This window comes from Danio rerio, chromosome 20 (assembly GCF_052040795.2).
Source record: "Danio rerio strain M-AB ecotype USA chromosome 20, GRCz13ab, whole genome shotgun sequence".
NCBI lineage: Eukaryota > Metazoa > Chordata > Actinopteri > Cypriniformes > Danionidae > Danio > Danio rerio.
The window spans coordinates 42,452,450-42,475,860 of NC_141040.1; the positions used below are offsets into that span (position 1 = coordinate 42,452,450).

The 23,411-nt window shown below is 35.5% G+C and overlaps 1 protein-coding gene across 2 annotated transcripts in view; it reads left to right on the forward strand.

Annotated features, from left to right (window-relative positions):
* ehd3 (EH-domain containing 3) overlaps nt 1-23,411 on the forward strand; it is a 48,475-nt gene that overhangs the window by 18,865 nt on the left and 6,199 nt on the right. Inside the window, exons 4-6 of one of the 2 annotated variants that reach the window (XM_087297436.1) lie at nt 9,286-9,333; nt 13,034-13,446; nt 21,899-22,063. In XM_087297436.1, the coding sequence (XP_087153562.1) occupies nt 9,286-9,333; nt 13,034-13,446; nt 21,899-22,063 (626 nt within the window). 2 annotated transcript variants of the gene reach the window in all.

Consider the following 23,411-nt stretch of genomic DNA (forward strand, 5'->3'; position numbering starts at 1 on the left):
ATTCATTTATATTTCATTCTGTATTGAGACATGAAGTTCATCTGAGTCTATTGGAAAAATAATAAGCGGTGTAACAGATCACAAATAATAATAATAATAATACATTTTATTTATATTGAGCTTTTCTTAGACTCAGAGCGCTATCAAGAGCATCAACACACAGAGAACATGAAATACACAAAGTAAGAATGATAATAATGATAAAAAAATACATATTAAAAGAAGGCCTCATAAGTTATAAGCAATAATATTTGAGTTTTAAGAAGTTTCTTAAAACAGTCCAGGGAACTGGCGTTTCTGATGTTTGTGGGGAGAGCATTCCACAATTTAGGTGCACGTTAAGAGAAAGCCCTACCTCCCATGCTGCTAAGTTTGCAACGGGGCTGATACAAGGCGAGCCCCGAAGCAGAACGTAGATTGCGAGAGGATGAGGAGGTTGTAATCAGGTCACATATATAATCAGGTGCAGAACCATGAACAGCTTTGTAAGTTAAAATCAAGGTTTTAAAATCGATGTGTGACTTAACAGGCAACCAGCGTAACTGCTGAAGTACAGGAGTAATTTGAGAGCGAGATGATGTGTGAGTTAGCACACGTGCGGCTGAGTTTTGAACCTATTGTAAGATCTTAAGTGAGTTGGCTGGCAGACCCCCAAATAAAGAGTTACAAAAAATCTAGACGAGACTTAATAAAAGCATGGACAAGCTTGGACAAATCTCACGGTTCGGATCACACTGCGGTTTTTGGGTCACTGATCTGACCATTTTTCGGATAAGCAAAAAAGGGAGGAGGCAAATGTCATTTGCTTTCCGTTCATACAAAAATATTACTGCAAAACAATTGCTTTCAACAAACATAGAACTTGTCATTTTAATAAAAAGAATCAGCAGAAAAAAAACAAAAATATTGAATATGAAAAATGATCTTTGCTACTGTTGCTGATAATGCTTAATATAGAAATCTAACATCTTGTACAACATATTTTATTTATTTTTAATTAATGATTCAACAATTCACACATAAAACATCATGTTTCATTATAGGTGGATTTTAATCATTACCATAAACATCAGTGTTTATATCTAAATTATTAACTGTTCTTGCAGTACTTTTGTGTTATTTAATTGTTTGAAACGAACTGAAAAAGTGAAGAACTTAATCTCTCTGGATCAAACGCATATTTGAATGTGGCGCTTTGAAGGATCAATAAACAAATGCAAATCAAAATCATTTATCATTCATGTTGCGCGGGTTTGAATTGAGATCACAATATTTTAATGTTTTATTGTGCAGCTTTACACTGAATGCATTAATGCAGGCTAAACAAACAGTTACAGAAAACACCTTTAAATCATTCAATTTTACAGGTAAGCCAAAATGCTTTCATACACGTGATTTGAATGATGCGGGAGGCGATCTCTCTGCAACTGTTATGAATAGTGGATTAACCTACAAGTTCAAAAAAAGTTCTTAATCCGCAGGTCATGTGTGTTCCGAACTGTGGGTTGTGATCCGTATGGATCATGGATCAACTGTGATCTGTTACACCCCTAAAAAGTAATATATCTACTCATTAGTTGTCAATTGGAATTGAATATAGATCACACTTGATCTTTCAATTTAAACACAATTGGAGAGATCTAAATTACTATACATTTACTGTAGATTGGAGTGTTTTTGTAGTGTAAAGGCTGATGTTGTTGAATCCATTCATACCGCTAAAAAAGTGATGAGGATTGTGACAATAAGTAAAAGTTCATGAAATCCATTTGAATGCATGCATGTTAGTACCAGATGGAATCTGACAAAAATTATTATAAGCTTGTGGAGGATTGATTTTTTTTTAATTTTTATTAAACATTACTAGACCAGAAAATTACATATATTTAATATATTTACAACTAGATATTGTATGATTATTTTTTTCATGAAATGGATGGATGTGTATCATCTAAAGCAGTGTTTTTTTTTTCTGAGCCAAGCATATTTTTTTTGTCAATGGAAGAGTCACATTTTTTTATAACGCCAGCAGCTTGGCCAAGTATACTGAGCATGCATTTTCTGTGTTTTTCAAACTGGAAATGCACCCTATTTTTGGAAGATCAGTGGCATTTTCCTCTGGAAAGAATTCTTGGGTCCACACGCATCCCCTAAAGTCACCTTTGTTTAATTTCCTTTCCAGAAGTCTCATTTACACATCTGTGAGATAGTTGTATTTAGCAGGCTGTAATGAGAAAATGTGTGTCACGCATCCTGTGTTCTTTTGATTATGTCAAGCAGCACTGTGGAATTTCTCCAGCGCTCGTATGAGATGACAGGGGAACGTTTTCTCTCAGATTCATGACTACAGGCAGCTCATTTCATGTCATATGCTGGAATCTGTAAGCTAGGTTTGCTGGTGTTCCTGCAGTGCTAGTGTGCTCAGTGAGTTTGAAGGATTCAGACAGGTGTGTTCAGCCAGGTGCTTGTGTTTGTTTATACTCACTGTGCGTCTGTAATTAACTGCTCTTGTTGTCTCTCTACTCGTCTTAGCCTCAGATGGCACACCCACAGACTCTTCACTGTCACTATTTGGTGCATATTGCTCAAACAGCACTAGGAACTTGTGGAAACAGTCCAATTTGATTGACTTTCTTTAATGCAAGTGTGTATACACTGTAATAAGATCCATAAATTTTATGGTAAAAATGGCAGGTGTAGTAGCTGGAATTTTAGCATTACAAATACAGTAGGGATGTAAGAGAAATGTACAAATTTCGCAGTAAAGCACCTTATTTCATTCATTTACATTAATGTTTTGAATTACTAAGATATACACAATGTAGCTTTAAGGAAACAAAAACAACCAAAATCATGTGTGGATGAGAAAGTGCTCAGTGTCATTCACACAACTACTAGACAGCATCATGGAATCATTCAAAACTAATGCAATAAACATTATTTATCATCATTAGATTTAACTTGCGCTAATGTACATAAGCAATGGGAATAAAACTAAAATGAATCATAATGTGCTGGATAATGTCAACAACAACAAAAAAAAAACATTAAAAAAGGAAGTGTCAGGCAGGGAATTCCGGAAAAGCGGTTATTTGCTGTATATATTAAGGAAACTTACAGTTAATCAGGTTACAGATTTTTACTACAGCATTTTTACAGTTGTTTTTTTTTAGCCTTTGAAATCACCCACATTTGTTACAGTCCAGAAGCAGGACACACCTTTCATTAGAGTCCACGATTAAATCTGTGATTCAACATGACTTTTAAAGTAGTAATATTTCATTTCATAATATTATTTCATCAGTATTTTAATATTTTGATAAGCGAGTTAAATAGAAATAAAGTCTGTTCTATGATAATAAGAATGTAAATTAGATTTTTGATAAATATTGTTGTGCTATAATATATGTATTAACCAAAGGTCATTTTTACTTTAAACGTTGACAATTGTGTATGTATGGAAACATTGGGGTATAGTAGATACATTAGTATCAAAATAGAGTAATATTGTAAAATGTTGTTACAAAATAATATAAGTCTTTTCCCTTTGAGTATAATTTAGAGTTTCATTTATTCCTGTAATGGAATTTATGATAAATTACTATTCCCCATAAACCTTCATAGATGATTTATTGCTCTTGAAACGTTTATTTTCAATGTTTGTTTTTGTTGTTTTTAATAAAGGTGAATTAATTTGGCAACACCATTAAAAAATATATTTTCCGATAAACAGTATGTTTAAATGAACAACATTTATTTAAATTGTAAAATGTGGGCAATTTTGATCAATTTATTATATCTTTATTATAATTGTTTATTTAAAATAAATAAATAACTCAAACCTCTTGGGGTAAGAATCTCAAGTTTACTCGCAATATGATATTATCATGATATTTTGCCTCCGATATTGACATCATGATATCAGCGATTTTGCGTAATATCACAAAAAAACCATCCACGATATATCACGATATTTATAAATAAATGAGAAAAACTGCATCAAAAAGTTAAGATAAGATGCAATTATTTTATTAACAGACTGCACATGTTTTATAGAATTGCAACAATGTAAAACAAGCACACAGCTGCTCAAACAAGCTTAAAAATGCTGATGTCCAGAGAGCAGTTTGCAACTGAAAGGGCACATCTCCAAATTTGTCATAACAGCAGAATCTCAATTTTGTGGAATATACATTTAAGAAAACGCTGTCAAAATAGCAATTTATTGCTTTCTAGTTTTTTTTTTTTTGCAAACTAAGGACATTTAATACAACTTGGCCAACTTATTTGATGTATCTTATGCTTATCCCTTGATTATTTTTAGTCATGTAAAATCATGCATTGGATTCATATTTTTTTCTTTAAGTGGTAAACTGCTGCAGTCAGTGTATGACAGATTTATTAATTCAGATCTTTTGTTCATTTTGATGAATATCGATACTTGGCGCCAGAGTTCGATAATGTTTCACGGACGAAATTATCCTGCTATATCAGCATAACGATATTTTGTCCCACCTCTACCTTTTACCCCAAATTTGTGAATGTTGGTGGACATACTGACTTCACAGTGCATTTCAATCAGATTGTTTTTGTGGTTCAAGTGACTAAAAAAAGCTACACCGCATAATGCATAATTGGTCTAGGTGAGATTAACTCAAGACATTACCTGCTGTATGACTGTTAGAGTGTCCTGTAGCGTATATAGCTTTATCAGCACCGTGAGATGTTTCCCCATGATCGTTAATAACGTCTATACACTTCTGACAGCCATCAGCACTTTTCCCATGCATCCATTATAAGAATAGCATCTCTCAGAAAGCATTGGGGCATAAAGTGCTTTGTCTGACAAACACTGATGCACCATAAATTCACAGCATAGCATAGCCTTCAGAGCTTTAGTGCTTCTAATGTTAACTACATTTTCTGACTATATGTCATTATTTCTTTTTCCATATCGATTATTCTGTTCTTTACGTATACGTATTACGTATCATTTTTATTTGTCTTTCTGATGTTCTCTCGCTCTTCTCTCGCTCTATCTTCTGTCATTCTATCTACAGGGCTCGAAATTGCGACCGTTTTGGTCGCATATGCGCCCGAAAATTAATCTATGCGACCTTATAATATATTTTAGCGCATTAGTGCGACTGCAGATAATGGTTGTAGTGCGACCTGTTTTGATTTTTTTGTAAAAACGTGCTGAATCGCTCTTCCCTGCTGCTATATTGGTTCATATTAGCTGTCAATCACTCAGGGAAGGAGCTTTTATGACCACGGGAAATGCAAACGTCTGAATAGTGAAAACTTAAAGCACACATGTTTGCAAACCCCACCTAAAGTTGAGGCGAAGATGAGAGCGATCATGACACGTCACGTGGTGAATAATGATCCGCCAGCTGAGATCAATAGAGTACGCGCTTCTTGGAGAAGGTGCCCGAATCTCCATGCATTGCATTCACTGCGTGTTCAGCGCATATCATCGCCAAAGAAGCTCGCCGTTACTAAGTTTACACTGAAATTGCGGCTCATAACAAAGAGCGGTATTGCGCCGGTGGTCACCGCAAGAATCCTGCTCTGCCTGCTCATAAATTGGATCGGCTGACTCACCAGCTTTTCCACAAACACAGAAAAATGAAGATCATCTCAGACTGAACCTTTAAATTGACACAAACTGAAACCAAAACTTTTAAAGAGTGATAGAAGTGAGACTTTCTTTCTTTTGTCTATTCTTTTTTGAGGTGTATATTATTTTTTTATAATCTTTTGTTTGTTTTGTAGCAGAAATATTATTTATTAAATTGACATGCATATAAAAACAGCAGTACAAAATAAATATTTCTTACTGCAGTGCTTCATTTTTGTTTGATGCAAACTATACAATTATTTTTCATAAAGTAACAGACTTTTTATAGCAGATAACCTACATTCATGCACATTCAAGGCAGTATCATAATGAGAAATGTAATTCATTGTTACTATTATTGTCATTTTCATCATCACTAATATTCTATAGCCTAATTATTAGACATTCATTTTGGAATTATTGCACACAAATATCAATGTCTTCGCAGCATTAGTTAGATAGTTGTTTCTGGTTTTTGTCAGTCCTATTGATGTTGTTTTAAAATACAATAAATCCCTTAAAAAGCAATTTGCAGCGGTGCTCATTCAGTTTTGGTGGGTGCTCCTAAATTTTTTCTGGTGCTCCTAAATTTATTTTGGTGCTCCTAAATATTTGAAGTTGGGAGCACCGGTGCTACCAAGTAAAAAAGTTAATTTCGAGCCCTGTATCTACATATATTTTAAGTCATTTTATCTCCCTTTCTGACATTCTGTTGATCTACAGTAGCATTGTTTTATCTATCATTTTTTTCAGTTCCTTTGTTTTATCTGTCAGTTGTCATGTCATTCTGTCATTTTACCATTTCTTATTCTATTTTCTATCTATCTGTCATTCTGCCTGCCAGTCAACAACGTGCTGCAAAACATGAAAATTATGGTTGCACTGGTCTGAAAATAGCAACAAATCACGCCAAACACATCTAGCGCCTAATTGGGTGTATGATAGGTCCCCTTCTCTCTCTCTCTCTCTCTCTCTCTCTCTCTCTCTCTCTCTCTTTCTCTCTCTCTCTCTCTCTTTCTCTCTCTCTCTCTTCCTTTCTCATTTCACTCTTCAATGCCGTTGTTGAGTGTTTGGCAGTGTGCTGTGTTTGTGAGCATGCAGCTGTATGGTTCTATTGACCCTGAGCCAGAGCTGCTCCCTAAAGCGGCTTTATCATTCCCAGCTCTCCTCCACCTCTGCCACAGTCAGGTGCAGTGAAATGGACCTTATTTCCTCCTGGAAAAACTCCCTGCCAAATCCAGGCACTGGAGGGGATCTGTAGAATTAAATGTTCACTAGACTGTGTCACTGGTGAAAGTGGCTCCGGTGTGGGGTTGTAGAAATGCAGCGGTCACTTAAATTGTTGTGTTTGTGGTTAAGGTTCATTTAATGACATTAGTGTCTTGTTGAATGGGGCATGCTGTGCTAAATAAAACCTTGGCTCTGAACAACATATCTCAAAACCATACACCTGTTTCTGTTTGAGTTTAATTATGATTATTGGGCTGAAATAACAATATTAAAACACTTTGTAGCCTTATTTGTTTGTAAAGAAATTAATCTTATGAAGTGGTTGTTTTTAGTGAATCAAAAAAATCCTGTAGGGCTGCTTGATTATAGAAAAAAAAAAATCATAATCACAACTATTTTTGTCAGTTTTGTAATTTCGATTATTTAAAAGGATTATGAGTGGGCCATATGACCAAAACATATTGGATTGATTGATTGATTGAAAGATCCACTGTGTTGTGAATTAAAATCAATTTGTTTCTTATTAAAGCTCTAAAAGTTTCTCAGTTGAGAAGAAAAATGATTTAGTGTTTTTGTTCTTTGATTAATTAATTAGGTTGGTAGTTAGCTGACATATATCCACAGTCACTTTAAGAGCCACGCAGATCTGATATACTGTTACGCTTGCATTTTCATTCCTAACATGATACTTACATTTCTTACATAACACATAAGGGATTATATGATTATGTGTGTCGCATTTTGACATTTTTGAATATATTGTATATTTTTACAAACATGAATACATTTTATACACTTCAATAAATCAAGCACACCCCATGCTGCAAAAGTCACATTATGATTTTGTTTTCTATGTGAAATCGGGCTTAGCAGAGGAACAAATATGGACTGCTGTAAAGTGGACATGTGGTGCAATAATTATTTTTCATAGTTTGAGGTTAAAATCAAAATCAAAATTGTATTTAATTTCATTACAAAGCCCTACCATCCTGCATGACTAATGTAGTCAAGTCAAGTCGAGCTTTATTGTCATATCACTACATGTGTGGAACGAAATGTCAAGTCTTTCTGGACAACAGTGCCACATAAACAATCATAAATTCAGGCAAAACACAGTTTGTAAGAGCTATGGTAACACTTTATACTAACTACACACTGTGAAACATTTATTAAGCATTAGCATATAGTTAAGCATTAACTCTACATTAATAAATGTTAGTAAGCAGTTTATAACTGCAGCTACAAATGCTGGATTCTTGACTTATAAGCACCTATATAATGTGCTTAATTATTGTATTTTCATACTTTAAGGATTTTTTCAGTACTAAATTATGTATTGCACTATTTACGAACCAGGTATTTAAGCATAGTTGGTTGTTTTTAAGATCATTCAGAATGCATAAGTAAATGATTAAAAAACTATTCAAATTACTATTTATGTATCTTATTATTCAGACATGTGTTAATAGGTAATTTGTATGTTACAAAAAGCTCTATTAACTCAACTTCATGCCGTTTTGTGACCTAATCTAAAGTGAGGACTATTTATGCTTTATAGATCTCTTATAAATGACAATTAAAGGCTCAGTTAAATTCTAAACAGGAAAAAAGAAAATAAACAACTGCATTTATTTCTATTCATTTAAAGATACACAAATGAAACTGTATCAAATAAAAAATGCATTTATTTGCAATCTTTAACCTTTAATCTTTAAACATCTAAACATAGTTTAAATATTGCTAAATAACATTAAAATGTTGTATTATAAAATGCTGTTAAATTATTATATTGCTGTTTTTTTATCCAACTTTGTTCTATTTTGACACTTGTTATTCAGCAATGTTTAATTTTTATACAGTACTTTTATTCTTTAGATAGTTTTGCAAAGATTATTGTTAATTTAATGTAGAGTAAATGCTTAACAAATAATGAATTCACTATATGCTAACACTTAATAAATGGTTCATAGTGTGTAGCTAATTTATAGGTTTACCAATGATTCTTATAAACTGGTTCTTTTTAGTAAATCAGGTACATCCAACATCTGATTCATAAACGAATGGTTCTTTCAATGTTGTGTAATTAACTGAACTTCAAGAAGTCATTAGCTTTAATGATGTCCTACTGGATATTGTTCTTTTAAACTGTGCATTTTATGATTGTAATCTCTCTTTTTAGTATGTTCATCAGTTCAGGATGGTGGAAATGCAGCACATCATCAACCAAAACCATTTTCTTTTTATCACTTTTCATGTTGTTTTACTGATATCTTGATATCTGTTCATTCCAAACTGTTTTGATCTGCCTAGATTTTCCCTTCTGTCCTTCAGGAATGACTTTGAGACATTTCTAATTAAAACTCCATACTTTCCATCCTGTGTTACTGTAATTTGACATCTCTGTATCTCTCTCTCTCTCTCCCCATGAACAGTTGCTACAGAAGATGGTTATAGCTGCCTGCGTAAATGTCCGTACGGAGGTATTGTAGATACTGCCAAACTACTGTTAACACCTGCAGCTTATTATGCAAAATGACGTTCCAGCACCGCTCGACCCCAGATGTGCTGTGAAATCACAGAGCCTCCTGATATTAACCCTCAGATCTGTCCCTCTTCCACTGTATAATCACAGCTGTAATGCCAAGCCCAGTTTCACCGCTGTTATTGTCCTGCTCTCAATGACACTGTCTCATGTGTCTGTTACTGTAGATTTTGCCTTTCTTAGGCCTTTATTTAGTTTGCTAGCCCCACTCTGAAGTGACAACAACTATGGATAGAGATCCGTAAGTTGTTTAAAAAACAATCCACACTTTTGCAGGTGACAATAAAGCCTCTCCATGTGAAACTGCCAAATCGGAAGGGATGGTCCACACCATTCCTGTAGGCATGGGATCTTCCTGTGGAAGAAATGGCTGTGTCGGCCATATTCCATGTCACTGATTTGAAATATTAACACACTAATGCCTCCCTACAGAACTGACAGCTTTGGAAAATATGCCTTTTTTTTGTCTTTTTCAGTCAAGGTCATGCTAAAAGCCCCTGGGTACAAAGATGTTGGATGTTATTATAGAAGATGTGTGTCAGAGAGAAAACACTGACATAGACAAGCCTGGTCGGAGTCATTTTTGCCATTTTGTTTTTCTACCAAAAACAACAACGTTTCATTCAAATGTCTTTTATTGTTGTGTGTAATGGTATCCTTTAAAGAAGAATTACATGAGGGATTTAAAATCACGTTAAAGTCAGCATGAACCGGAAGTTTCTCAGACTTTCTCAGAATTTTAGTATATTGTTAAATGTGCAGACTTTGATTGAAGATATCCAAAAAATATTTAGTTTTTTAGTGGATTAGCTTGCACAGATTAATTGTTCACCTGCAGAATAAAAATGTGCGCTAGCAAAATAAACATTGTATTTTGATTTCACATGGACTTTATAGACAGATGGAATGCAAGTTGGACACACGTGAAATTTGCAGTTTTGGAATTAAAAAAAATATATATATTAATGAAAATATTAATGAGTATCTTGTATTGTTTCATGTTTGTTTTACATGTGAGTTTACTATGTGATTGCATATGTGATGCTTCATGTGTTTCTGTAAGGCAGTGTTTCTCAACTGAGGGGTCACATCCCAAAAGATGGTGACCGAAGCCTTTTTAAGTGGATCGCGTAGAGTTTTTATGATGAATAAATTTAATTTTGAAAGACTTGTGCGAGAGTTGTTGATGCTTCTGTCAGACATAGTTCATGAGAGTGAGCGTTACAGTCCTTTCATGTGGGATTTTCAATGGGCGAAATTCAAAAATTCACTGGCGGTGGGCAGGCAGTACACAAGAGGTCGTGTTGTTTAAATAAATGTATGATTTTTCGGCAGACAGCCCTTAAGATAAAATATTTTATCATTTTATGTGCCAATCACATTGGCTTTAACCAATTACTGAACATTCAAAGACACAATTACAACATGACACACAATCAAAGAACGCTGAAAACTTGAGTGTAGTTTTTGTGTAAAAACGCTGATTCTGACATGAAAATCAATTTACTGTAGTCTTGTTTCTTTAAAACAATTAATAAAAGTATCACAAGCACAAGTTTGTTATTTGTACAAACTCTCAGCTAAGGAAAATTTACTTCATCGCTTTATTTTAAGAAGCAAAAGAAATTACCAGCATGGAATTTCAATGTGCAACTATGGTGGCTTATAGCCTATTACTTTACACATTTGATTGTATCAACAAAAGTAGTTTGGGAGTGATATTTCAGGCTAATAATTATGGGATAAAGTGGGTCCCATGATCAAACCAGTTGAGAAACACTGCTGTAAGGGATAACATGCTTATTCATAAACTTTATCTTCCAACAGGTGTGTCCAAACTGTCAATTATTAAAAAGGTATAGCCAAAGGCATGTAAAGAGTCACAGAAAAACTTTTAATGTATAATACTTTCCTGTAATATTTGTATTTTGTTTCAGCTTTATTTCAATTGCTGGTACAATTTTTAGCATATAGTGTTTGAGTGAAGTATCAAAACAAATCTTTTTCGTTTCTAAGGTCAGTGTGAACCTTGTTATTTCTAGTGGTGTTGTGTTCTTAGCACACAGTGTCCTTACCAGTTGCAATGGGCTTGTAATTTGCCTGTCCTCACTAAAAGCAAAAACAGTGCACAATAACAATCTCCTGTTGATGCTGGTGAGGACACAATGACGTGAATTCTGATTTATTTTCTGTGTATTGCATTGGCATGTTTTTAGTCATCATATAATCCTAAAATCAAGTCTTTTGTCCTCTGTGGATGTGCACCAGAAATGAGTTTGGAGATATATTGACTAGTTAGTCCACAGCGTTGTTTCATTTAGTTTTTAAGGCTTTAAAAGAAGGTTTTTAAAGAGAGTCAACTGAAGATTAAACTTTTCTGTTAATGTGCCTATCCTCAGGCCTTTTGTTTTCAGTAGAACATTAAATATGTTTTTGGACCTCTGAATATTACTGTATTGTAAACCAATGGTCACTGGTAATTTTAGTAAAAAAAAAAAAACCCTTACAGGCAAACAACAGCATTAATACCTGTGGCTCCTCACCGTAAGTCCTAAAGAATTTTTAAATACGCAAGTACCATGCTTTCAACTTTAAATCTTTTTTTTAACCCTTGTGTGCTATTGGGGATGTTTTCATGTAATCTGTGGTGATTTTAAGTTTTAATTGGTTTCAGCAAATGGAAAGATTTTTAGTGACGTCTTATTTTGAAACAAATTTTTGAAAAATTTCAAAGCATTTTCCCAAAACATAACAATACACGGGTAGTGCTGTCACCTCACAGCAAGAAGATCGCTGGTTCGAGCCTCGGTTGGGTCAGTTGACGTGTCTGTGTGGAGTGTGCATGTTCTCCCCGCGTTCCTGTGGGTTTTACTCCATAGAATACCATATAAAAGCCAGGAGCTTTTTGCACAGGCCTATCTAAAGGGGTAATGCTTCCAACTGATGATCAACAGTAAACAATAACACGTTTTACTTATTCCCAGCAGGAAAAACCACCAACAATCAATTATATATTATTATTGTCTGTCATGGCTTTGCAATAAAAAAAATGTCATTATAATGTAAGACATACGGGGGCAAAAACAACCACGAACACAACCAAAGAGTAGTAAATTTGAACAGTGCACAGCGATTAATGTTCTACTAAAGTAAAATCACATCATTACCTTTGGAGGGTAAAATTAAACGGAAAATAATTCTGATTTATAATTTTTAATATTAAAGTTTTGTTTGTTAATAATGCCTAATGCATTTAAATAATGTTTCCTTAATATTATACATAACGCAGTCTTTGTTTTAAATGAATCATCATTTTGCTGTTTACTTGAACGGTGGACTCTCTCTTTGACTTGCTACATCCCTGGAGAGAGAGAGTAAAGCTGAGCTGCAGAAGCCATTAACTGGCAGACATTAGATCATAAAAACCGCAACAGGCCTGAGCATTTTAACGATACTTGGAAGAGACTCAACATTTTCAGTTCTACTGAGCGCCAGGTCTAACAAGGTCATTTCGCCCATTCTGATTGGCCGACTGCCTCTCTGCTCTCATGTATCCATTCATGCGGTGCAAAAGCTTTGTGAACCATAAACACTGAACAGAATATCAATCTCTTTTTTTTTCCAATCTCTCCCTTCAGGCTATGACTTCGCTGCGGTGTTGGAGTGGTTCGCCGAGCGCGTAGACCGCATTATCCTCCTTTTCGACGCCCACAAGCTGGACATCTCAGATGAGTTTTCAGAGGTCATCAAGGCCCTAAAGAACCATGAAGACAAGATCCGTGTGGTGCTCAACAAGGCCGACCAGATCGAGACACAGCAGCTGATGCGAGTTTACGGCGCCCTCATGTGGTCACTGGGAAAGATCGTAAACACGCCGGAGGTGATTCGTGTCTACATTGGCTCTTTTTGGTCGCATCCATTGCTGATTCCAGACAATCGCAAGCTGTTCGAAGCAGAGGAGCAAGACCTGTTCAAGGATATACAATCACTTCCTCGCAATGCCGCTCTTCGCAAGCTCAACGATCTGATCAAGAGGGCCCGTCTGGCTAAGGTAAATTTGAATTTCTGTAGGCTAATCTTGTCAACGAATAACCCACCTGAGATTTCAGCAAAGTAAAGGCCTGTTTTCACCAAGGTCAATAGCTTAGTCCGGAAACTGTGACCATTTCTTCTTTTTCTTCCCATTGTGCCGCATTTCCTAGAGAAACTGAATACTAGATGAGGAAACAGTGGGTGTGGCTTGTTTTTTGACTGCGAGCTGATTGGATGTAGTAAAGTAGGCATTTCGTTCAGAAAGATCGGGAAAGCGTTTGGGGAGAGTTATTATGACCAAATATACACCTTCTCCTGTCCATTTCTGTTTTTTGACAGTCCGAGTAGCGTGGTTAAGCCCAATACCCCACAAAGACGTAATCTGACAATTTAACTAAAAACAAACAGAAAGTGCGTTTTCAGATTTCAATTTTAGATAACATGGGCAACATTTTTACCTAATAACATGAATTGTTAACCTCAAAGCTAGCAATGCGAGTTAACACAATCAGTATGCTTAATTTTGATTTCATGTGTACTTTAAGGTAAAAATTTACTTCTGCTTTCAAAAGAATAGTCCACATCCATTATAACAATAATGGAACCGAGGAAACATATAAATATAATCACTTACAGAATTCTTTTTTCCAGCTCATAAACAGTAAAAATGCAGACAGCCAATCAAATTCCATGGTGCTTTGTAGAGATTGAATACTTAAAACCAGATCCACTCTTATGATAAACACAATGCTTTCGTGCACTGCTGCGGACACTGAAATAGTTTTCTTTATAGTTCTTATCTTAGTGTGAATGAGCCTTAAAACATTAGTCACATTCACTTGAACACTTGTGGATTCAGTTTGGAATGATTTCATTGAAATTCATTCATTCAATTCAAAGTGTTTGCATGAACTCTAAATAATGTTATGAAGGTAAGTGTAAGCATTAACATGTCATAAGCTTAAAATTGGACTCAGAATTTAAACCATTACATACAGAATTGACAGAATTACATTTAAGCACAAAATATTCAACTTTTTTTGCATACTATCCTTTATCTCCTTTTCTTTGTTTTAAAAACCATCAAATATGTATCTGTTTCTGGCCATACATAGGATGGGACACAAGCAAGCAAAGCTTTGTGCAAGGCTTCTCATATTTATTAGGCAGTAAAAAAGAAATGTATACTGACACAGCAGTCATTTATTATATTTAATTGCAATATTCGTTTTTTCTGCGTATCTTACATCACATTATGTAAATGTGTCTGTTTGTGCACAAATATCTCCAGTTGTGTTCTTCAGTTTAGAGATGTGTTTACATTTTCTGTCAGTCGGTTTGGAAAAAAGTACCCCACCTCTCTCAAATCGATTGTCATGTCAATTGTTTTTTTTGTTTTTTTTTCCAAATAAGTTTTTTCAATCAGATTGTGATTTTAAGCTAAACGTAATCAGAATTTAACGAATGCTCCATATAAACACACTTACTGAAAATTTTATGTAAAGCATTATAACAACAGATCATTAGTATTTTCTCAAAGTATTTTCACTTTATTATTATTATTATTATTATATTAGAGCTCAAAATAATGTATTTAAAGGATGTCTTTATGCAGTTCTTTTTACACAATGTTAATAACAGCAAAAAAAACAGCAGTCAGCACAGTTCATTTTTTGGGGTGAACTAATGCTTTGGTTTCTGAAGCCACTAAAGAAACCATGTGTAGGAAAACTTTGGCCAGCAAGTGATGTTGAGACAAAAACAAGCACTTATGGTTTTACATGCCTGTGTTCAAAGGGAAAAATATTTAGTGTGTATGATTCAGAACAAAAGCTCTCCATTTCTGCATTTATTCAGTTGACATGCTGTGAATGCTGCAGCAGTTTCAGCATGTGTTTGATGTGGTTCAGCATATAACCCTAGTGTAAAAGTAATAGCAGTATATCCATGCAGTTTGTGTGTTTATAGGCATTTTGTCTGTCTGATCTTGCAGACTTTGCACAGTAATGGGACCATTTTCCAAACTGTACGTCTGCTGAGGTGGCTCAGTGTGTGACCGATGTTTTGCTACGTTTTTGATCAAGACTGTCATCCAAGATTTGTTGACTCGCTCCTCCCCTACACATCAGGCACATAATATTTGCAGCTCAGACTCATCGACAATACATGCCTCAGCCTATATTATTGTGAAACAAAAATACGTTGCTCATCGTGCATTTTGTTGTACGTTTCAAATGACAGATCCACTAGTGGCCACTGTTTACATTTTTCGAGTATGAAATGCGTTACTTAGGGCAGTGATCCTCAACCTTTTTATCACCACAGAATGGTCAACATTTGAAAATAGCCGAGAAAATACAGTCATTTTTCTAAATAAATGATTGTTCAGACTCAGATAATAAATAAAACAAAAATATTTAATAATTTCTTGTGTGGCCAGGTACCAATTAAACCACGGACTGGTACTGGTGTGCGGTCCAGGGGTTATGGACCAATGACTTAGGGTATATTTTGTTGTACGTTTTTGATACACGTCCTTCTTGTTCACATCCACAAGAAGGTGGTGCTTTTCATACACATCACCTAGACCAGCTAACCACTGACCTAAACCATTTCTAAACACAACCAATAGTGTTTTCAAAAGCAAACACAAGACCAAAAGTACACTTACAATGCCAGAAAAGTTGTCCATATAAGAAGATAGATGGATGTGGCAAACATATTTGATTACAAATCATAATAACTGTTAAGTTGTTTTGTGTTTTTATTTGGTTTTGTGCAAAAAAATAAAACAACACAGCATGAAAATAAAACAATAAATTTTGACAATAAAATTCCCTATAAATATCATTAGTGTGAAAAGAAACATAAGTCGGAGATTTTATACTATCACATACAGTATCATACATTTTACTCAGAAACTGCAGTCAAGTGCATTTTTTATTGTTTTTTGCAGTTTCGCAAAAACCAAAAACAAAAAACGAAAGGATGAAGCATGTATTTCATGTGAGTCGGTGTTGAATTTTTGCCTCCTAGTTCGGTTTAAAGGAAGGAACAAACTCAAGGTCATTCATAAGCATGTCTTTATGGGGAATGACGGGTATCTTTCAGCACATCTAATTCCAATTAATTATCTGACCCCTGAGTGGAGTTCAAGGACTTTCTTTGCATTTTGCAGTCTTGTGCTTTAGATGCACCTGATTTCCTGCCAAACCATGTCCTCCTTGGACTTGCTTTGTCAATATACAGCCCTTAATTACTTGCCTATGAATTATCACTTTTATTTAAAGGGAGTTCACTCAAACATAATTTTCTTTAACATTCTTTAAACCCCTTTTTTTTTTCCTCTTTAAGAGTTAACAAAAAGTGACAATGTAAAATTTTACTAAACATAAAAATGTTTAATTTACTCACCCATCAAAGATGTAGGTTACGTTGTATCAGTAGTATTTTTAGCAATGCAAGTCAACAGCTACCATCAGTATGTGTCAGAAAACATGATTTCTGAGTATACAGTATATCAGTTTAACAAGATGTCATTTAACATGCTTTGTAGAGAATGATTGTGCTAAAGACTTGTCAAAAGCAGCTTTTTTGATTTCTTTCATATGTGCCATGAAATCTATTAATGCTATAGAATTATAACATTTACATCACATTTCAAGGCAATTTTACCTTTAAAAGGGTACCAGGAGTCTCATTTATAAAGGTGGCATATGCAACATCCCACACAAAAGTTGTGATCCAAAAAAAACTAACTTTTTAACAATGCAAGTCAACAGCTGCCAGCACTATGTGTCAGAAAACAAATAAAGCCGTGGTTTCTGACTTTATATCGGTTACTTGAAGTGTTATGATTAACCTGTATTCCAGGATAACCAGATACCACTCCGTAATGTTGTCAAACATAAGGCTGTCATTAAAAAGAAAACCAAAACAATCTGATGTCGTTTAATTTACTGTACATCTGAAATCCTTTATTATCCCCTTTAGTCCTAAAAACACACGGCCTGGCTTAAAGAGAAGGAAATGTCGGGAACTGTTAGTACTGGTCAGTTGTATGTCATCAGATTCAGCTGCATGCATTAAAAAAACTTTAAAATGTGTCCCGGTGCCTTACCCTGATCATACAGATGTGCTTCCCCTCCTGTCATCATTATTACAGTCACCTTCCTTCCACACAGGGGCCGAGCCTTTCACTATCACAGATGACAATTTATTTGGTAGCTTGTGGGTAGCCACTATCCAGCTTTGTAGTGATTGTTTGTGCTAAAGACAGTGGTCAAAAGCAGCATTTTTATTTCTTTCATCTCTGCATTTTAATCTATAAAGGCTATAGAGTCATACAATGGTCATAACATTTTGGGACTTTTCAGTATGTTACATCTCATTTTGGGGCAGTTTAAGGGGCTGTAAATGCATATCTAGTATCTTTTATAGTCTATTATATCTAAGTTATTGTAAGAGTTGAAATATTGCAAATATTTTGATATCTTTGACAATTCAAAACATGAGCTGAAAACAGAGACTAGTGACTTAACAACCCAGCAGTGGGGGAATGCGGGAAAAACTAGTTCCTGCTGCATTTGCATTTGAGTCTGCTGAAACTCGGCTTCATCCACCCCATCTCACATATGGTCATTTCAATGTTTGAATTTTCTAGATTAACCAAACTGACTTTAATTATCATGTTTGATATCATTTGAAATGTCTCAGTGCGATTGGTACAATGGTCTCATTCTCTCAGAAATAGACATAATCAAACCACTTTTGAACCACTGTGAAGGGTGTGACTTTTCCCTAAGTGTGAATGCCTTTTGTTATACACACACCCCCTTCCTTGAGGGAATTCTTGGATTATTTAAGGTAAGGTTAGAGAAAGGCTCAGGGCGATTCTGCCTAACCAGATCAGCCCCATAAAAAATATCCTAATCTGAGGCCCCGTTTACACTAATGCGTTTTAGTTTGAAAACGCATAAGTTTTGCTACGGTTACGCCAACCGTCCACACTACGCCGGAGTTCTCGAGCGCCGAAAACGGAGCGTTTCGAAAACGCTGGAGAGGCCGTTTTCATTCTGAAACGCTGCTGCTCCGTCTCAGTGTGGATGATTGAAAACGGAGACATCTGAAAACGGAGGCGGGGCTGCAGACATTCGACTTTCTGATTGGGGCTTTTCCTGAATATTAAGTAGCCTAACACACAGTTCAGTCCTGCATTTTCTCCTTGTTCAGACTTCGCAAGTTTGATCACGGCTGCATCTCTTCTTCTCAGTTTCATATGGAAAACAGACTATACCGAGGACACGCGTCAATCTTCAAAGGGAACAGTGTACTTTATAACTTCATTCACATCACCCTGGCTACGTTGTTTCACTTTCTCAACAATAAAATGTATACATGATTTAAGGAACTGCCTATTTTCATTTTGATATTAACAACTAAACAGACAGCAGAAATGTTGAGGCGTTGTGCTGCATATATGAGCGTCATCTTCTCTGTGTGGATATTTATAACAAAACGGAGCCGATAACAACTGCCTCCTTTCAATTTCAGTGAAAATACGAAACACACCCTCTCTTTTGCTGAATATCAGTTTTAATAATCGATAATGGCCATTATAAAAGTATAACATACAATAAGTTTTTACATTATAGGAAATAAGGGCAAGCGATCAGTCAATATACAGAATAGGCTACGTGCTTACATTAATCATTAACTTATCTTTGCGCTAAGCCACGTTACCTGAGAAAAAATCCAATGACCAAAGTCAGGGAACATGTCGTTAGATAAAGACAACAAGATGAATGAAATATCCCGTTTAATAAATATAGTGAGATTAGATCCAGCGGGAGATGCTTGATGAGAAGTCCGACTAGCAGAGCTCTCATCTGGGTAGACAGGCTGCAGCGCTTGGCAGAGAGTGTCTGTGTGGTCACGTGATGTGCGTTTTCAGCGTTTTGGTGTGGACGGAGAGGAGTTCAGAAACGCTGGGTAAAACGCGAGTGTGGACGCGGATCGTTTTCATTCTAAAACGCCGTTTTAAAACTAAAACGCACTAGTGTAAACGGGGCCTGAGTAAGTAGGGTTCTGCCTTTTTAGGATAGCGGTCAATCGCCACTGTTTAGTGACCAAGACTGACATGCTTGTGCTTAAGAAATTGTATACTAGGCCGGTACAAGATTCAGGATGTTATAGGAATCCCAATGAACGAGAATAACATAAAATGATGAACCGAAGAGAATATTCAATCATAATCTAAATTAATGTGAACGGAAACAAAATAACCTTCTCAATGTTTTATAATTGGAGTCAGATAAAACAAGAATAAATATATTAATATTCTAAACCACCTCATACTAAAATTGGAGTCAGATATGAGCTAAGTTTAATATAAATCAACATTGTGCACTGGAAAGACCGAACATGCAGTGAACCTTCATCCACCAGTGGATACCGTCATTGGACCAACTGGCTGGACCTTACAGTTAAATCTATTGTATCTAAATAGTATATCTATTTATAAACGTGGTGTATGGACAAATTGGTGGTGGAAATGTGCGTTACTACTGCCCTTGTGAAAATAGTTGTGATTTTTTAAAAAACTAACTGGATGGGAGAATGTGCGCAGATGTTAGTGAACTCGAAGTAAACATATTTCACTTTAATTGAGGTTATAATTGAACTAAACAGAAATCTGATTAAGCCGTGGAGTATGCTGATTATAGTCATATTGTTGAAGTTCAGTACAGATACTGTATGTAAACACTTTAATAAAACTATTATCATCATGTAGAACTTTTCGGCAAATTTTGCGACAGGATAGTGCATACACACATGGCTGACACTATTCTCTGCCCTTACCGAGTCAGATAAGGACCACGGACACATACACCACAAAATGCAGAGGTTTTTTTCTCCCATTTGGTGTGCGGTATGAAATTCCATTAAAACACTCCTCCAGTAGTTAATACTCGTGCCCAATATCTCATTTGTCATGGCAGGCTTTCCCGAATGAAAGTGAAAGTGCCAAACTGCAGTTAAAGTCGACAAATTAAAAATGAAAAACCCAAAATGACATGAAACTCTGGAAGAAATGTGCATAGCGTAATGACGCAATGACGGTAATCGAATTATGTGCTATAACGTAAAATGGGATGATGAAAGGAACATTCTATAAGCAACTCATGTAAACACCTTAATCATGTTATTATCTTATTCAGACTTAGGCAAATAATTACTTATGTCCCTGTAAGAGTAGTCATTGACTCAATTGAACCACTTTAAATCCTCATGTGAGCCATAATCGTTAATGAATATACATTTATTCTGATAGTAGTTCACTTATAGGAAGTTTCTAGGAATTTTTCTACGCAAATTTTATAAATCAGACTTCTGGTTATTATTAATGTACATATATATATATATATATATATATATATATATATATATATATATATATATATATATATATATATATATATATATATATATATATATCTATGAGGACCAGACAACTTCCGCTACATTTGCCGCCATCCTTGAGGTCATACTGAACCACGGTACATCTAAACGAGACTGAATGAAATCGAAACTAATTAAATACTGGTTATGATCCTTCTGATGATACCTCAAACTGTGTTTTGTCCCTTCAAATCTGCAACTTGTCTGTTTTAACTTACTTTTGCGTACCTTTATTTATAATTTTACAACTTTTTGTTTGTGTGGTCGCAATGTTTAGTACCTTTGTGTAGCCTCTTGTTTACTTGCATGATAATTAACACACTGCAATCCTGTGTGTTTCTGTGTGAAATGTTTTACAAGAGAAAACGTTTATATTAGTATTAGTATTATGCTTTTTACATACCCTGTAAATTGAAGTCAGAATTATTTGCCCTCCTGAATTATTAGCACCCCTGAATATTTTTTCCCCAAATTCTGTTTAACGGAGAGAAGATTTTTTTCCACACCTTTCCAAATGTTATTGTTTTTATAACTCATTACTAATGACTGTTTTTGACTTTGCTATGATGACAGTACATAATATTTTACTAGATATTTTTCAAGACACTAGTAATTAGCTTAAAGTGTAATTTAAAGGTTTAACTAGCTTATTTACACAAGTTAGGGTAGTTAGGCAAGTGATTGTATAATTATGGTTTGTTTTGCAGACAATTGAACGAATTATATTGATTAGGGGGGCTATTAATATTGACCTTAAAAGGTTTTTTCAAATCAAAACTGTTTTTATTTTAGCCAAAATAAAACAAATAAGTGTTTCTCCAGAAGAAAAAATATTACAGAAAATACAATGTAAAATTCCTTACTCATATTATGTTAAACATAATATGGGACATATTTGAAAAAGAAAATAAAACTTTTCTGGAGGGCTAATAATTTTGATCATGTTCTTGAAAGTTTGAAACTGTCTTGCCTTTAAACTAATAAAAGGTTTTGTTCTTGTGCTCTCGCAGGTCCATGCATACATCATTAGCTCCCTGAAGAAAGAGATGCCCTCAGTCTTTGGGAAGGACAACAAAAAGAAGGAGCTGATTAACAGCTTGGGTGAGATCTACAGCCGCATTGAGAGGGAACACCAGATTTCCCCGGGAGACTTCCCTAATCTGAAGAAAATGCAGGTAATGTCATTTGAACCAAAACAAAAAGAGTGAATGATTCATGCACATTAAAAGGGCCTCAATTTAGATTCAGTCGCTCACGTTTTAGTGCATGTTTAAAACAATGAAGTGACACTCAGAGCAGCTCTAGAGATAAAGTTTAGGTCTTCACATCCTCGTGTAGCAAAACATCCAGCTGTGAAAACACTCAGCTTCACAATTTCACACAGAACATTTTGAAGAGTGGTATATTTTTTGTGTTGTAATATTCATAGACATTATTTAAGCTTATTATTTAATCATATGTATACTTTTGATTTATATAAAGCTCTCGAAACCTACCTGGGCTCGAGGACCTTCTGAGCTTAGGGCTCTCTCCCAGGACAGCATGCCAAACACACTTTACATCCAGGATAGGGTGACACGGCATCTCAGTGGTTAGCACTGTCGCCTCACAACAAGTAGGTCACTGATTCAAGTCCCAGCTGGGCCAGTTGGTATTTTTGTGTGGAGTTTCCTTCCACAGTCCAAAGACATGCAGTATAAGTGAATTGAATAAACCAAATTGGCACAGTATACGAGTGCTTTAGTACTGGGCATTTACTGCAAAAACATGCTGGTATAGTTGGCGGTTCATTCCACCATGGCAACCTCTATAATCATTGAATAGGCTGAACGAACGAACGAACAAATTCAGGGCAGTACTCGAGATCTACCCAGGCTCAAGGATCCTGGGCATAGCATATGAGTGCAGTAGTTGGTAGTTCATTCCACTGTGGCAACCCTTATAATCAAGGAATTGGCCGAACAAGTGAATTCCGGCCAGCTCTCGAGACCTACCCGAGTTCAGACTCCATCCACTCTGGATGATATGGGAGGGATACCCGGACTCGAGGATCTCCTCAGCTCTCTCCCGGGATAGCATGCCAAACACTCTTTATCATCAATCATCAACTTAGTGTGAACTCTTCAAGACTAGTTTTCACAAATCCATCTACTGTACATTCGTCCACATCATGAAAAAAACGTAGGGCTGTATGCATGTTTTGGAAATGACCTCTATGACAATGGACTTTTTTGGCTTGTAAAATTGTGACCACACCTGAAGAATGCTGTTTATAAAACTGTTGCTTCAACTCAACAACCCTATAAACAAATGAACGCTGAGTCATTTGCATTTCAGACAAAATTTGGCCGGCTAGTTTGTATGTTTCTTCTCCGCCAATGAAACCATTTCCAAAAGAAGCCTTTTCATATTTTTCGAGCTGCAACAGCCTGACACAGCCCTTCTGGAACTGAATATGTAAGGGGAGTGGAGCTGTTTTGCTCTTGCAATATCAACAGATGTTGACAGGATCTTTTGTTACAA